Source organism: Takifugu rubripes, chromosome 19 (genome assembly GCF_901000725.2).
Source record: "Takifugu rubripes chromosome 19, fTakRub1.2, whole genome shotgun sequence".
Lineage (NCBI taxonomy): Eukaryota > Metazoa > Chordata > Actinopteri > Tetraodontiformes > Tetraodontidae > Takifugu > Takifugu rubripes.
Window position 1 is genome coordinate 14,869,956 of NC_042303.1, and position 17,760 is coordinate 14,887,715.

At 48.0% G+C, this 17,760-nt stretch overlaps 1 protein-coding gene across 1 annotated transcript; it reads right to left on the reverse strand.

Moving 5' to 3' along the window:
* Positions 1 to 722: 722 nt before the first annotated feature.
* LOC101063464 (RNA-binding protein Musashi homolog 1) lies at positions 723 to 17,719 on the reverse strand. Its single transcript, XM_003973572.3, has 14 exons — positions 17,545 to 17,719; positions 17,005 to 17,045; positions 16,219 to 16,300; positions 16,000 to 16,084; positions 9,677 to 9,718; positions 9,117 to 9,209; positions 4,908 to 4,956; positions 4,354 to 4,436; positions 4,116 to 4,233; positions 2,907 to 2,987; positions 2,485 to 2,541; positions 1,904 to 1,963; positions 1,575 to 1,729; positions 723 to 1,475 (listed from the first exon to the last, which is right to left on the reverse strand). The coding sequence occupies exons 1-14, from the start codon at positions 17,607 to 17,609 to the stop codon at positions 1,434 to 1,436; spliced, it is 1,053 nt and encodes a 350-aa protein (XP_003973621.1). The 5' UTR covers positions 17,610 to 17,719; the 3' UTR covers positions 723 to 1,433.
* Between the last annotated feature and the right edge of the window lie 41 nt (positions 17,720 to 17,760).

Below are 17,760 nucleotides of genomic sequence, written 5' to 3' on the forward strand. Positions count from 1 at the left end.
CGAGCCGAAATAGAAGAGGGTGGTCATTTTTTATATAAGTACCCCTCAAAAAAATGGCAAACGAAAGGCTCCTTCATTGCCAAAAGTAGTTCCATATTACACCTCAAAGTATGCACACAAACGTCCACGCACACACACTCAGACAGTCACATGATACCGGAGCAGAATGTGATGGTTTCTACACCCGCTCCTCTGAGAATGTCCTTCATTTTGTTTTCACGGCGTACAGCACCGTTTGAAAAAAAAAAAAGACAAAAAGAAAAACAACAATCAACAAAAACATTAAGAATTGCGCAAAAATATATAATATTTTCAAGAAAGAAGAAGTCGACACCCAGTCCCGCCATTCTTTCACAGACCGGCGTTTTTTTTTTTTGTTTGTTTTGTAATTTTGTGGTGAAGATACGAGAAAATCCGTTTCATGGTGCGTTTAAAAAGCTGCTTTTCCAATAAGCAAAGTGACAAAAATAGCTGATTGTTAAGTGGATGAAATGTGACGACAGAAGTTTGGTTTCTCAACAGTAGCACTGGAGCGGACTGGCCGACAGCACGCGGGTACCATGGTGATGAGATGACCGTCAGTAGCAGTAGGTGACATCCAGTCAGACTGTTGACCCTTTCCAAAAACCAACCAATCACGTGCCGGTCAGTTCAGGAACCCCCCCCCCCCCCCCCCCCCCCCCCACCCCACCCCAGCGATTATGTACAATATCTTACAGGAAGACATAAAAACATTGCTTTAAAACCAATTACAGAATAAAATACCTTACAGATTATCATTATTATGTCAATATTAATAACAATATTACAAAGATTTTGTTTTTAAAGACTACCAAAATATACATTTTAGTTTGTTTTGTTTTTTTTCCGTGTTTCCGTGACGCTCGGCTTGTTTAAGAAAAAAAAAATTTGTTGGATTTGCTCTTCCTTTGTTAAAAATGCTTTTCAGACACGTCTCCCACTCGCTCCGTTCACATCAGTAACAGCGTTTCAGGATTTCATAGTGAATTGATGGATCACATTATAATAAAATAATCAAGAAAACAAAAACCTAAGCAGTCCTCTGTGCCGTCGCCCATCGGGACGACTCTTTCTTCAGAGATTTTTTTGGGTTTGTTTTTTTGTCTTTTCAGTTTTCTCAGCTTCAAATGAAATGTATGGATAACAGAGGTGGGACCTAGTTTTTCAGACTACTTGAGGACGAAAGCAGAGAGACAGGGACGTTATGTTGAAGTGAGATTAGTACAGCAAAAACAGAGTTCAGGAGTTTTTAAAAAAAGATATTCAGTCGGTGGGTGCAGCTACAGGGAGCCCAGAGAACCCAGTGGAGCCTGTGGCCGGCCAATCAGGTTGTGCCATCAGCGGCACCCAGCATTTTGATTGGCTCATCAGCAGAGGGAGGGGCCCTCCCATCATCCCTGACCTGAGTCTTCTCAGTGGTAGCCATTAGTGAACGCAGTAGCAATCAGAGGACCCTGAGGATGGACGAGAGTCACCGTCAGCTCGGGGTTAGTGTGTGTGTGTGTGTGTGTGTGTGTGTGTGTGAGAGTGTGAGAGAGAGAGGGGGGACCTACCCCAAGACCATGGCCGAACCCTGTGCTAGGGGCGGGACTGGCAGCGCTAATATAGCCGCTGACTCCTGAGTCCTGATTGGCTGCTGCATACAGGTCAGCCATTGGTCCAGGGCTGCTGGTTCCCAAGAAGCCAGCTGTGCGTGAAGGGGTGGAGCCTGAGGGACACAGAGAGGAGCTTCACCACGGACACACATGCACATCTAAAAATATTCCCTTAATTGTCCAAATAGGACACACGTTCTACCTCAGGCAACCACAAACGCAAAGAATACTCACTCTCTCACACACACACTCACACACACATGCACGCGTGCACGGAAGACACTTACCTCTAACTACTGCAGCTGCTGCAGCTGCTGCCATTGGTCCATATGCAGTCAGGGGAATGGCTAACAAGAACAGAACAAATCACACAGATGAGCGTGATTTTGGATTGTCCTCACAGCTCACCAGAAACCATTTTGATATCAGTCCAAACACTCTTCAAACAAGCGACAAATTATGATGCAATTAAAAAAACAGGATGCTCGACCTCAAAAGGCAAGATGTGAGTGTAACTCACAGTGCCCACCAGGGGGCGGTGTAACAAAAGGTGCAGGATCGTAATCAGAAAAAAACTGCCACAGAAGGACTGATTTGTCCCAACTTTGGAAATGTAAAAAAAAAAGATCTCCTTTAAACACAAGCTCCATTCATAAAACCTCTCAGCGCTACAGATGCAACCAAAAGTTCACGTCAAAAGAACCAGGGTCCAACTGGTGCCGCTTACGGGTTAGAGTTGTGTCGATTGTGTCAACCTTGACCAAAGCTTTTTCTCAATCTAGCAAGCTGACAACTGAAGGAATACTTGTGATGGTTCAGGTGTTGCTTACAAGCCTTTGCTGCTAAATAGCTTTTATGCACCACTGACCTGTCAGCTCAGGGGGGTGGGATGATGTCAGGAGGGGGGTCCTCTCTAAATGGAATTCTAGAAACAGAGAAGGTCGAGAGAGAGAAAGGGTTGCGTGAGTACATTCACCATGGGCCACACTACAAAGCCACAAAGAGGAGACATTTAGCAGAAATTCTAAAAAAAAACTACTGTGAGGATAAGCAGGAAGGTTGGACAAAAGGAAAAGGAGGGGCCACAGGCAGAAAACAGGCCTTACATAAGCTTGTAAAATAAACACTGAAGAATACACAAAGAAAAACTGGCAAACAATAGATATTTTAGAAGGGAAAGATAACCACAACATTGAATTTAAAAAACTCACTGTTATATCTACAGGATATTGAGATTGTATTATGTGTGTGAAGAGCTGCCAGGACGGCAGGTAGAGTACACACACTCACCCGGGAACTGATAAGTGTAACCGGGAGCGATTCCAGTGTAACTGCGACTGGTGTAGGTAGTAGTCTGGAAGCCGGGGTATCCTGTTTATAAAAAAAAAGAAAAAAAAAAGGCAACAATGACTGCTTTGGGGATATGGATTACATGTTACCATTACACATTTAGAATCATTGAAGTGTATGTGTGTAGGCCTAGTTTTTTTCTTCTTCATTAACTTGGATAAGACTATTAACCATCGTCATGCTATTTTCCATTTTAGCCTCATTAACTGCGGAGTCTGTCTCATAGAAATTATTTTATATTCATGTCATACATCCATAACGGCCATTCGCATCGTATCCAGTAGGGGGAGCCAAACACCCATGAACGGCTCACGTGGCCCTGTTTTCTCAATGAGAAGCTTTCAAACCAGCTTTTACTCCAGTGAAGAGCTGTCGTCCTTCAGTTTGTGACCTCTAAATTTCTGCTACACTATGATCTTATTCACTGCAACTGTGAGCGTGAGAATCCGCTCTGAGGATTTCAACCGTGCTGAGGCCTCAGGGTCGCTCCAAATCAGCTGTTTGTTTTTTTTCTCATTGTTTTTTTCCCCCTGAGGAAATGTCAAATATTACGTGTCTCAACACAGGATGAATTAAAGCGTGTATTGTGGTATAAAGAAAGAGACGAGCAAATTAATGTGGGTTCATTGCGAAATGAAATTTATCGGTGACACAGATTTTTATGCAAATGTCGGCCGCGGGCAGGACCACAGATCGAGGTCAGGAGTTTTAAAAACACAGTGACCAGGTTAAATCTTAATCACTGTGTCTCTCTCTGCCTCTCTGTAGGTGGGGTCTAAGCAGAGCTGCAGACGGGCTGACAGACAAAAGACTGAGGCTCAGCTGTACGCTCAGGAAGGTCCGGAGGGTTGTTTGAAGGTGTGGCTGTGCTTATTTTTGCAGTGCAACATACCATCAAACGATCGGAAAGAACAACATTTCTCTGATTCATGCTGTTGTTTGCCTGAAATCTTTTGTTTCGCTCATATATTGGCAGGAAGGGGAGGGGGACGCGCTTACGTGCATGTGTATCAGCAACAACAGACACATCCGCCGACAGTAACCAAATCAAATGTCGTGAAATATTACCCTGACACCCCCTGCTGGGAGAGAATACTGTCTAGTTATTAGCTTTGGGTAGATTTGTCGGAGGAATATTTCGGAGCTTACCCAGCATGCCAATGCCCAGCATGAAGGCGTCCATCCCATAGGGCATCACTCTGGAGCGTCCTCGGGCTGAGCCTGTCGGCGTCATCACCTCCTTGGGCTGGGCTTTCTTACACTCGACCTGAGGGGCCGCGCCAGAAACACACAACATGAGTCATTGATACAACACACAGTTTTACTCAACATTAACAAAGAGCAGGTTCTGCACTGTTTCATGGCGCTATCCCGCTCACGTACGAACCATTTTGTTGTTGATCTCGTGGAAGTGGATCTCGCACACTTTTTCGACCACGTCTTCGTTCTCAAAGGTAACAAATCCAAAGCCTGTGAGGGATTAAAAGGGGGAAATGATTACTTCTGAGTCCATCTCGCCTTGAAGCTATGTATGGTTTTATATTCTTGATATGCCCAAACCTGCCGCCGCTCCTCACGCTAACAATACGCAATACGGTGTTACACATTTCGACCACCAGGGGGCGCATGGCCAGCGGTGGGGGGGGGTGTACCCAAAATCGTATTCCAGTTATCACTGTACAGTACTTCATTACTATTTTTGTGTGTACCTTAGGGATATTATGGAATACATTTAAGTCCAGCCATGAATAATTGGATAAAATTGGGCCTCTTCTGGCCTCTTGAACTATAAACATTCGGCAGAGTGATCCTTAGCAGCCTTTTTATGCACCGATCACCTCCTGATTCTGTCAGCTTTCAGTGTGCGCTAATAGGTGCCCACAACTATTAACATAATGTGTGCACGTGTGGAGTAGAAGCGTGTGCGTGTTCGGTGCTCACCTCTGTGTCTGTTGGTTGTTTTGTCAAACATAAGCATGGCATCATCAACCTGCAAGGACAAAGCAAAGAATAAATGAGCTTCTACATATTTACACACACACACCCACACACATCATTACACAGCATGGGGCACCATTGTCCCTCTTTGCGCGGGAGTAAGAAGGGAAAACAGATGGAGAGGGTGGAGGGGGACGGAGGGTGGGGTGACAGGTGATGAAGGGGAGAAGAAAACCAAAGAGGGTGAAAGAGAAAGAAAAAATCTGGGGAAATGAGCAAAGAAGAGCCGACGCCGTGTAAAAATAAAATGAAATGCAATCTATCAAGGTGAAAAAGGAGCGAGCGCGTCCCTTTCTGGAGGCGCCGGAGGAAATTCTTTCCCATTCTCTGCCAGTGTTTTCTTTACAAACTGCTCTTTCTTTTCATTTTTACCCCCCTTTCATCCCTTCACCAGTGCTGTCTTTCTTTCCCTGGCCACAAAGTTTACCATTCCCATGGAGATCCTGTAAAGAATTTCAATTAGAAGGACCCCCCATCCCCCACCAAACTTATTTTAATGAAAAGAGAGCGGAGAAAGGGTGCGAGGAAGCAGGTGATGAAGTGCAGAAGCAGAGAAGTGACAACAAAAAGTTAGAGAAAGAGAATTTTCACAGTTAAAAACAATCAGTAAGCTCATATCTGTGATGGGGTGGGCAGAAACAAGCAAAGTGGGGGCGGTTTCCCTCCACTTTCCTTTCTGCACCCAATCCACTGTCCTATTCATACTCCCCCTCCTCCTGCCCCCTCCCCCCCTCCCTCACTTGTCCTTCACTGGCAGGAAAAGTTAGCAGCTTCTGCTCGAGGTCTGACGGAAAGCCAGCGGGTTTGTTGTGGAAATAACGCTCCTGTTTTCTTTCTGCGCGACGGCGTTGAGAAAAATGTGCGATTGGGGGGTGGGGGGGGGTTCCCGTATCACGCGCAGAAGCCAGACTATTTTCATTAGGCAGCACACAATGAAACTCAAACCAGTGTAACATGAGTGGCGGGGGCCCTCGGATGACCAGGCCATCCGATTTCTACCCTTTACATCAGGAGGGGAGCGCACGCGGGCCTGATTGAGAGCACGTCAGCGTCAAACCAGCAGCCGCTTGGCTGTGTGTCCCTGAAGGATGAGGGGAGAAAACCCCGATTTATCACCTCCCTGACCCATTCAGCTCTCATCCTTGTCAACATATTGCTGGAATACACACAGAGCCACCCCTCCCCTCTCTCTCTCCGTCCTTCATTCAGTTTCCACCCTCCTCCTCCTTCCCCTTCTCTCCTCCACCTCTTTTCCACCCTTCCGGTCATCCAAACTCAATGACACAGCAAACAGCTAGGGAACAGGGCAGTAAGGAGACAGCTGCGGGCCAAAGTGTTATCAGAAGAGTAGAGTTACGTGCGCGGCTAGCAGCATTAGCAGCATCTATTCTGGAAGAAACAGCTGATTGTGGACGTTCAGAATGATCGTTCTCGGGAGGACGTGCAGAAGAGTCAGGCTACACTACAGCTCGTCGCTAGCTGTCTGAAACTGAAATACGGTGATGTGCTGACTTAAAACATGTCCTATCACGTGTTTGACCTTATGATTTGGTCACACACCAGCCCGCCGTCCTTGCCAACACCAATAAGAAGACGCTCTCCGATGTCCACTGCCCAGGGTGCTGTAAGACAATCTCATTGGATAGCCGCGGGGGTCTGAGACTGGCTTAGCAGTGGCTCACTCGCTACCTATTCAGCCTCCGTGTGGAAAGTTAAGGTCATGTTCTCATGAAGTTCTGACATTCTCCGATGTGCAGGAACAAGGGTGGACTGTGATCGCCTCAGAGCACAGTATTCAAAATATCCAGTTTTTAGTGAAGCGTGCAGCTATTGTTTGAGGAACAAGCGTTTGCTGACAAGTCCATTACTCTATTTGCAAGATTATGAAAGGTGGCATTCAGTTTTTTTTTCTCCTCTGTCTCCTCACATCTCCCTCTTTCATTCTCTCATACTCTCTCCCTCTCTCTGGCCATCTCTCTCTAAACAGGCCAGCAGACAAAGTGTTCAGTCAAGCCTCCTAATCGCCAGCTCACATGGGTGAATGGAGTCCCAACTTTTCCCGTCTGCCCCGTCCGTGCTGCATTTTTTTCATCTTATCCACTCCTTCCTTTGCTCGCTGCTCTGCTTTTTTCTTTTTTTTTTCCTTCTTCTGCCGTTTCATTTCAGGTCAGTTTTACATGTTAAGCGTTTCGGGGAGCAGAGATTCCCGACGAGAAGCACGAAAACAGGGATTTCCCATGGGTTTAGTGTAATTGACTGTGTGACTCTGACTGCCTGAAATTATCAGATTACCTCACTGCCACCTACTCCTCTGCTGTAAACAACCTCCACGTTCATCCCTCCACCTGCTTCAAGGGGGTTTGCGAGCCCTTCAGCCCAGGACTGGGGTATATTTCTCAAACAAACATGGCCGCTGTGCTCTCGCTGGCTCCACTAGATTTAGCAGCAGGGGCTCAGATTTGTTCAGCCTCAGAAAAAAACACAAATTAGCGCATGACGTCGGCTCCTCGCTCCGTTCCAAAGCACCTGACATGTCAGCGTGGCGGCCAGGTCTCAAGAAGTTTGTGTAGGTGCGATTCAGTAGCACGCACCCCCCAAAAAATAAACGGCCTTTATCAAAGACTTGCAGAAAGTGTGCAGTGCGCTCCGTGTTTTTCCTTTGCAAGGCGGTGCCACAGAATGAAAATAAACAGGACACCGAGTCCTCCTCCATCCTAACCTGCACCTTGTAACCAGGCTCAGATAATAAACAAGAAATACCTCCCGCTCAGCAGGAATGCACTGTGGGATCGGAGCTGTCCTCGATGCAGCTTCGGTCTCACGTGTCCAAATATTCCCTCATCCTGCGAGGGGGCTGTTGTCTCAGATACGAGGGCCCGCGATCGCCAGGGAGGATCGATCCGGCACGCCAGAACACTGTCGAGAAAGCGCGCTGGGCGCCACATCGCCCTGCGAGGGTGCGACGGTCACACGTGCGACCCGTATCGCACCGGACTCACGACCCCCAAAACAGAGGCGGCCTCAGATCCAAACTAGCACCTGAGATATGCCACCAAAACATGAGTGAGGCAGGCTGAGAGATAACACATGTGGACACGAGGCGGGGGGACACATGTGGACACGAGGTGGGGGGACACATGTGGACACGAGGCGGGGGGACACATGTGGACACGAGGCGGGGGGACACCCTGCTGCTGCGGTCTTCCAAACCATTAGTTCTACTCTGAGTTGTTCACTTCCAGAGTGTCCTGATCAGAAGAAACACATGCTTTTATATTTGTGACCTCATCCAAGCCCAACTTCTTCTGTGCCCCCCCCCCCCCCACACACACACACACACACAAGCACACAGACTCCACACACTTTTTTTTACACTTTTTAAAAAAAGAAAACCAAGGGAGAAAAAGACCTGCTGGATTACAGCAGGACAATGGGTGAAAGCGGGTCACCACGGCAACAAGCTGATTGGGACTGGAGCTGGGTGTGTGTTTGTGGGACGGAGGGGAGCTGGTTTTGTGTAAGATTGAGGGGGGGGGGCTTTTTACTGGAGCAGCTGTTGCATTTGATTAGTTAATACTGATGAATACTGATACTGATCAAACACGCTCACAAAATGGCAGAAAGTTAAAAAGTAACCCAACATTTCATGCATGGCGGACACTCGGATCCGTTTATGGCCCATCAGATTGTTTCCCCCCCTTTACAGTCACTTTTCCTCCTCACTATCTCAACATTCCTCCCTTTCTCTGCCCTTCAGAGCTCCCCTCCTTCTCTCTCCATGGGGGGTTGCTTCTTCCCTTTCAGTCTCCTACCAACTCCCCCTGGCCTTCCCCTCCTCTGGCAGCTTTCACCCCCCCCCCTCCATTATCCCTCTCCCCAACCACTCATCAGTCTCCCCAGCATGTGTTTGCCTTTCACCAAATTTCATTCAGAGGAACCGAACAGGACAAATGAATAGAACCCAAAATAGGGAAAAGAGCAAAACAGCCAACAAAAGTGCATAAACTAACAAATTAATGCTGGGTCATGGCATTTATTTGGCCTTTCTTCGAGTTATATCTCCTGTTATTCACATTTTATCAACTCCGTTGGAAAAAGAAGGGTAAAAAAACAAATTCTGAAGTTGTTTGTGTGGGATCTGCTTTGGTTTACCTTTCCAAACTGATCGAAGTAATGCTTCACGTCTTCGATGGTGGTGTTCACCGACAGACCCCCGACAAAGATCTTCTTTGTCCTCGTCACCAGCTGGAAAAAACAAGAACGAGAAGAGATCCAATTTTAAACAAATTCGAGAGGACACCCTGTTTGTCTAATCTCAGTTTAATTTGGCGCCTGTGTTATATTTTTTTGTGAGAAAACAACTTTTTTTGGCTCTAAACTAATTTTATAAAGACACTGTTGGCCGAGGTAGAGCAGAGATGTTCAAATGAATAAAAGATAATTGAATTTAAAACAGTAAAGTAAGCCAACAGCAAACATTAGATTCTGTGAGTGTGTGTGCGCGTGTGTGTGTGTGTGTGTGTGTGTGTGTGGCTGCAGGAGCTGGGTGGGGTCGGTGTACAGGGGTCACATCCCCATGATGGGTAAGTGGATTGGTGCTCTCCTTAGGACTGTCTAAATCTCAGCCAACCAGGGCTAAGTGATGGTAGTGGGGGGGCACAGATGACATCCACTGCCCCTTCCACACTGTTAATCCCTCCAGGGTGACTCACCTTAGGCTGGGCCCGGCGGGGAAAGGCCACCTTTGGGTCGATCTGTAGGGGGAGAGAAGAAGAGTTCAGATGAGTTCGGAAACTGTAGGAAAACTGGCTTCTCTGTTTCAAGGCCTCCTACTGTAATTTAGGATGAAAGGTGAAAACTGGAATGAGCTGCCACTACTCCACTACAGATTTTTAAAAGATTCTAGCAGAAGAGGGGTTTAAAACACGGTTGCCTTTTACACCCATGTGTACCTGCTGTGAAACTGTGCACGTAGAAACTGGATTCCTCACACTGAACCAGTGAACTATCACACTGTTAACTAACTAGAATTGGTTACAACGCAGAGCCTCTAAGTCTGAACCCGTCCGGAGGTCTGCAGGACCCGAAATAGAACGGACACTAATATATGAGCATGTGTAGAGGAGCCTTGTTTACGCAGGCCCCCCAGAATGCAAACAAACAGGCGCGGAACAAAATCCACAGTGAGGCGTGAATATGTACATTTACAAAACTGTCGCAGCTTAATCTGCTTTATCCATTAGACTTGACAGGAGCCCAACATGAGCTCGTATTAGTCCGATTTCTGGGGGACATATATATTTTTCTAATGCTCCCATACTCTGAAAGCTCCATTTTGGATTATCCCGATCTGACTGCATCCGTGTTTCTCGCGCGCGGAATGTCTCGGCCGTGGTCAAGGTTACAGATAAAATTAGAAGCAAATGAGTTTTGAACGAGCTGGCCTTTAATAATAATGCTAAATATGCAAAGCCTGGCCTGGCATTTTAAGTTTGCGAGGAATCTAGCGTTATTCTGACTCCAGAGAGAGAGAGAGAGACGATTTTAGGTCACAGGACCTTGTGGTGTATTATGGTCTTAGACTTCATCTTTGTTCTAATAATTGGATGTGTGAAGCAAGGCCTCTTGTGCCGCACACAGCCCACTGTCAGAGGTATTGAATTGATATTGACGACTAAAAGGAGCCAATGAAATGACCAGCAATAAGCACTTACCGCGTGAATAACACACACAATGCAAGCTCATCCAATATTCAAGCAATCCTTTCATCTCTCTTCTGAGATAATGCCCCACTCCTGATGACAAATCTACAGACCGAAATATCCCAGGAGGACCTGAAGAGACCCTGGGACTTAACGCCGCTTTCGAGGGCGCAGTGCGCCGCGCAGCTAAGATGCAGCTGCAGCGTCCTTGGGAGGGATTGCAGAAGGACTTTGCACCTTGGAGAGGGACGCAAAGATGAGGGGGAGCCGTGTCACCTCCAGCTGGTCCGAGCACAAAGACAAAGGTGGCAGAGCCGCGGTGACCGTCGGCAACATTAACACAAAGAGAGCCTACAATCAATGACAACACAAGGTCTCTAATGCTGATGCGAGGCTAAACAAAACACAAAGGCACGACTGCGAGTGGAAATATGACCGTTGCAGCACTCAGGTCATCCCACCGGCCTTTTACTGTTTTAGTTAAGACCACGGGGCAGGTGCTGCCCTCAGGTGATTACAGAGCAGAAATAGAACCTGTGAGCTGACAACAACAGCAGAGCAGGAGCCAAAGACACCCTGAAACATCGAATTAGGAAAAATAAACACCGGGAATAGGAGTGGAGCATCGATATAACTAAAGTATAGTTCTTAACCTCTCAGGACCTTAAATGTTGCGCAACATGCTGCTGATGTCAGTATATTATCTTCTTTACCTTAAATCTTTAACACTTTCTAATGAAGGCCGGGCCTGCGTGCTAACCGCCATTTTTACAAGCTGACTGTTGGGATTATGCAAAAAATGTCCGGTCTGTAATTGCTCTTGCTCTTTTTATGAGAGGTTGTTTTTTTTTTGCTGACTCGGGAAACTGGGAAATAACAGCTTAGGTTATTTATCAATGGTGGTGATCTATAGCCAACTCGCTCTGATGAAATGAAATGAAGAGAAAAAAGCCCTCAGAACTTCACTGTTAGCCTTTTGTTACCCTCTGGTGTGTATGAACTACTTTCCAAACATGTAATCATAATTTATCTTACCAGCATCAGCAATTAGAAGTGGGTAATTATCAGTTATCACGGGGGGCACCGCTGCTATTCCCTCTCCTCCGTTTAACCAAACGATCAAAATCTCTTAAAAATAGCCTAAAACAAAGAAAGTTACTAAACTAATTAGACTAGGTTAGGCCTAATGCAACATCTGCACAGTGCTACTAACGCTACAGTCATGCCATGCTGTTAAAAAATAATCACTCTTCACTGGAATAACAGAATATAGCTAATATTCCATTTCTACGTATGACTGTCTTTTGAGGAAGGCTGTGAATATATAAACACTATAGATCTATTAGACTGGAGGATTAGCCTCAAGGAAGACAGAGAAACCACAAAGCAAAAAAAGCACAATGAATTAGCCAGCGCACAGCTCGCAACACTCAGAAATAACTCTTCAAGAGGGTTAAAATTGATGTTTCTGGTGCCAATCGTCGGTGGAAAATGTTTCTAATCTTGGATGATATGAAAACCTCTTGACGAAGAAGAGTTATAACTGAGTGTCCATGAAATGGTCTGACTAACATCCTGCTTGACGACATCCAACCTTTCGCTCAGTCTAGGCAGCGTAATGATGGCGGAACCTACGGATATGATTTAGTTAGCTTTTCTTTTTTTTAAATAAATAAACTAGACTAATCTACGACCAATAGTCACCTCACGTGGCCCAGTGTGTCCACCTGTGTTACAAACTGTAAAACAAAAATAAAAAATAAATAAATAAAAATATGTAGAACATCAAACTGGTAAGAGGGAGAGTTGTGATAATGAGAGGGCAGGGCAGAAGGAGAAAAAGAAGAAGGCACTGGTTTGGAAAACAGAGGCAGCCCATGAGAAAGTGGGCCTGTCCAACGTGGCGGTGCAGCAGGGGCCATCCCAGCAGGCAGCCCCTCTGATTTCATTAATTAACAGGACAAAGAGTACAAAACAGATGGGCCCGTAGAGGAACTAGGGCTCCCATTTCCCCCCCACAGGCACACATACACTTGCAAGAACCATCGCGAAGTAGCACAATCACAAACACCAACGTGAATCACACAAACGCGCAAAAAAAATAAAGGATGCACGCGCTTGTGTATATCTTTCAATTTCCTGCTGTATTTCATCACGCGCGCGGACATCGCGGCTTCGGCGCGTCGGCCGCACCTGCCAAGACTTTCCTAGCAACAAAATGGCAAACAGCAGCGTTGCTGTAAGGGCGCAACGGGCTGCACCATTATGGCCACATAATCAATACCAGTCCAACAAAAAGGCCCAAACAGAGGAGGAGACAAAAGCATGTCAACACACGCACAGAGCGAGAGGGGAAATGAATCGGGTTGGGCTCCGGCCAGCAGGGTCAATCTGCACAGCTGAACAATGGTGCACTAATTAGTTAACGTGGCTTACTAATGAGGAGGAACCCCCCCCCCTCCACACACAGCACAACCCCATCCATGTAACCCAGTGTACCTCACCAGGGTGGTGGTAGAGTCGAGGGCACGAGTAGCGCGCGGACGCTGGATACACCTTAAGAGCTGGGCTTTAACCTCAGATCTGAGGCCACGCACGGACCTCAGGAGCCCAATCCAGTTTGTTTCCTTCAATCCGATTAGTTGCTTTTCAGATCTATACTAATTATGGCTCAGGAGCAGGGCTTCCCTCCCTCCTTCTTCCACCTTCTCCACCCCCCTCTCCGGTTTTGTCCATGTCAGCATTAACAGCTAATCTCCAGCAGGAACGAGGTGCTGGAGCATCTCCAGCCTCCATTGACCAGGTGTTGGACCAGCGGCTTTGCTGTGGCCCACAACATCCTGTCTTTAGCTTGTAGCCCTCGATCTAAGCATATTTAATGAAAGAAAACTCCTTTCTGCAACAGCACACAAGCAATTTTACATGAAAATACCAAAGAGTGCAACATTCTCCCGTTAAACATCCGAGGCTGTCCTTGAATCTTCCAACAAATCTGGAAGCAGCAGCCTCTGACACGTGTTGGGCTGACATCTTTAAACTGATCCCCGGGACTTTCGTTGCTAAATGTGAGACGACCACGTCGCGCATATCTGCTCGCTAACCAGCCGCTAACAATGAAGAGTCCCTGGAACACACTTTTGGCTGAGATCCTGCTAACAAACCAAACAAGCAACATCGAGGAAAACAGCAGGAAGAAAGGTGATAATCCCTCACTTTATAAAGGAATGTGAAAGTGTGAACTGATGTTACACCAAACAGCATCTCCTTTAGATGCCTCGTGAGCTCTGAAGTCACGGCAACTGAGAAGTGGAAACATTTTAGACACAGAAAAGGAGAAAACTATCTGGCTTCGTCTTTTCTTCTTCCCGTAAAAGGTTCCAGCAATTCTCAGAGAAAACAAATACCAGTTGTACCCTTCGTCTCTGTCCAGCACCATACAAGAGCACACCGCTGCCCTTAGGCCATAGTCTGCTCGGACGGGAAATCTAACCTCCAACCAAAGCAACCGTCTCAGCAAACACGATCTAAAAACAACACTCGGCCTCTCGCTTGTTGTGGCGAGAGCGATGGCGTTTTGTGGGTATTTTCTTATTGAATATGCTTCCTGTCCGCTGGTGAAACGGGGCTGAGGTAACAGGACTGTAAATGTTTAATTCAACCATAACTGGTGGCCTGGACCTTGCACCAGCATCTCGCCTCACATGCATTTCGGGTTCAGGAAACTGAGATTCGACTGTCCTGCTCTTCCTCGTGCAACAAAAAAGCGGAGCCCAAACCTGCAAAAACACACAAATACTCGGTTTAAAATATTCAGAGTAAAGCTGCTCTGTGGCTATGACCCTAAAAATATCGCCCTTTATTTATACTTATTAAGTGCAGGAGCCAAGAAACAGCCGCTTAGCTTCAGAGCAAGACTCATTTTCCACCAGAGAGGTATTTTTACATGCTGCTGCACAAATCAGCATACAGCCAAATACTATTGCCACTGGTGTTAATTCACAAAATAATGCTAACCACAAAATAAAATCTAGAAACCCACACGCACAATTACAGGAAACACCAAAGGGAAAGGTGTTTTCCAACACGCGTCGACAAAATGGCGACCACGAGGAAACCCCGTTTGGCTAAATGCTACCAACAGTGAGAAACCAGAGCAGAGCTGCTCTACGAGGGGCGCTACTAAACATTACTATTGTTCAGCCTCGCGGAGTATTTTGGTTTAGGACGCAGGTCAACACCAATCCTCACCAGTGGCCGACCACCTGAGCCGCCCGGCCTCCACCTCTCTTTTAAAAACCAACGTGGCTCGCAGGCTAACAAACCTCCCAACTTTCCCGTTCCCGTTTAAATCTTTGGAAACAGCATAAAACAAGAGGTGCAATGGGTGTGTGAAGGGTGTGTGTGAGCTCACAGGTCTGCCGGGCGTCTCGCACTAATGCAAAATAGCAGCGGTGTTGTTATGGGGACTAAAATCCCATCGGGCTGCGCAGTCAAAGCGCCGTCTCCCGTGGCTGACATCACCCGTGGCAACAGGCTTGCTCCAACAACGAAACAAGTCTACCTTTCCCCACCCCAGGGCTCTGGTGTCTTTCTGTTCCATTTTCACTCTCCAACCACTCTACTGACTCTGTGTGCATGTGTATGTGTCTGTTTGTGTGTGTGTGTGTGACACACCCCTCAAAACAACCTACATGACCAAGGAACACGCGCGCCTCCAAAACGATTAAAATCTGAGTCAGCAGATTTAAACGGCACGGCAGCGGCGTTCGCACTCGTTTGTCCCATTTACCCACATCCGAACATCGGCGTGTTTGTGGAGCGGGAGGAGGAATCGCAGGCCGACCCCCCATCGCGGCGGCAACACCCAAGATCGGCAGCAATATTCAAAATTCGGCTCATTCAGACCTGCAGACTTCCTCCTGACATGAGTTTAGGAACCACTGCCACAACTGTTTCCTTCCCTCAAAACTTTTTTTCTGCTCTGCAAGTAAACGGCTGCTGTTATTTTCTGAAAAAGGAGAGAGAAGGGGGGGGGGGGCTCTGGAGCGCTCTGCATAAACCCTTTGAGAGCTTTGCAGGGGCTCTTACCCCATTCAGGTCCCCAGGTAACCATGGCAATGAAGACCAAGAAAGAACGCTTTCATGTTGGTGCCCTGAACCAGGATTTGAAGGGGGGAAATGAGCAGAGAGAGAAAGTAGAGGAGGAGGGGGGGGGGGGTTTGGCTACTGCAAAACACACTCTTCAATTTTACAAGCCATAAGGTGGGAGACAAAATCCAAGGAGGGGTGGTGGGGGGGGGGCATGTTGGGAAGATTCTGAGAAGTTCACTCACCGTTTTGGAGTCCAACTCGTGTCTGTTCTGTGCCAGAACCTTCTCCACGCCGGCTTGGTCTGTGTATGTGACGAACCCAAACCCCCTGAGAAGAGGAAATGAAGAGGAAAAGGCAAGAAAAGAGGCTGAGAAGGAGCCAAATCAGCTGAAAAACAACCGTCCCGGCGAAGCGAGGGCCACCCAGTCACAGCGCGCGCAGCGCACACGCCTCCTCCTTACCTCGACCGCTTGGTAACGGGATCCCGCATCACCATGCACTCCTTCACCTCGCCGAATTTACAAAAGTACTCCTTCAAACCCTCTGCAAAGACAGGGGGAGAAATGTGGTTAAACGACCCCCGGACGTCGGACTTGACGTCCCCCTCCCACCCCCCACCCCCCCTCCCGGGCAGGCCTCGGCGAGGTGATGTGCTGGCAGTGACTGGGCGCAGACAATGGGGGTCGGGGCGGACCACGTTGTGTTTGTGTCCCCCCCCCCGCCTCGACCCTCCAGAGGAGCCGCACGGGCTATCTGGCCATTCAGCACAACGGCCCATTAGGCCACCGAAAACAAAGCTGCGCACGGCGGCGGCTGTTGTGACACGGCGGCGGCCCGGATGTGAACAGAAATAAGATTCAGACGGGCCGGGTGGAATGAATGGAAGGTCCGGAAAACAGCAGAAAAGATCAGCAGATCGCGATCACAAGTTCGGCTTCAGCGATCGATAATCGATCGCTCCTGCGCGCGCCCTGGCGCGTTAATAACAGCGTAATGAGAGCAGAGGGGGGAAAAGGTAGACAAAGTGGGTGAATGTGCACGCATTTCCCGTGTTAATCCCCCGCGTCCCGGCAAGTCTAAATCCAAAGAGCTGATCCTTGCTGAATAGGAGGCTCTGCTTTAACTATTTACGGCGAACTTCGGAGGAAGTAATGCGGGAAATGCGTGAAATGCGCACCGAGAGAGACCCCGGAGCGAGCATGAGGCTTTCATTTAGACTGGGTGAAGTAGTGTGCGGGACAGCTCACCTTGTGTCGTCTGCCAACTCAGACCCCCGATGAACATTTTGCTGAATGAGAGAAATAGAAGCCGTGAGTCAGACAGATAACACGCGTGTTTCGCGGCACAGCGCGGGCGCACGCCTGAAAGTAAATATGTGTGGAAATGTAGCACCGATAAAGTAAAGAGAGAGCATCGGCCATGTTGCGAAGTCACCGATCGGCCAGTGGGGCCGTTATAATCCCCCAGAGGAGGGGGCAAAGAGAGGATTTTCCTGGTGATGGAGGAGAAGTTGCGCCGTGGCCTTCTAGAGGAAAACCGAAATAAATAAACAAGCAAGAGGGGGGAGGGAAGGGGGGAGCGACGGCGCATCTCCTCCGCTGATCCATCGCGCACGCACACACACACACACACACACACACGCACGCACACACAAACACACGCAACGTGCTCGTCTTTTGTCTCGACGCGGCTCCGCTGAGGCACTGAACTCATCTAAAGTCCAAGGTGAACTCAAAACCGGGCCGAGAGGCGAGAGAAAGGCGGGCGAGAGTCCCGGGGGCCGTTACCAGGGGTCGTGGGGGGAGTTGTCCGTGCCGGAGGACAGGCTGCTCTGGCTCCCTTCCGTATCCATTCTGCTCTCCGCTGGTATATTCCCGCACTGCGAGGCGAGGAGAGGCAGTGAAGCTCCACTGCTGCTGCTGCTGCTGCTCCAGACTCAGGGGCGGGCAGCCGAGGGAGGCAGGCAGGAGAGGTGGGGGTGGGGAGGACGAGAAGGAGGAGGG

Excerpts from the sequence above, each read along its gene's own strand:
- LOC101063464 (XM_003973572.3), bottom strand. The coding sequence starts at position 17,609 with ATGGATACGGAAGGGAGCCAGAGCAGCCTGTCCTCCGGCACGGACAAC. Across the intron at positions 16,301-17,004 it reads GAGTTGGCAGACGACACAAG|AGGGTTTGAAGGAGTACTTT; the intron begins GTGAGCTGTCCC and ends CTGTCTTTGCAG. Across the intron at positions 9,210-9,676 it reads CCCGCCGGGCCCAGCCTAAG|CTGGTGACGAGGACAAAGAA; the intron begins GTGAGTCACCCT and ends TGTTTTTTCCAG.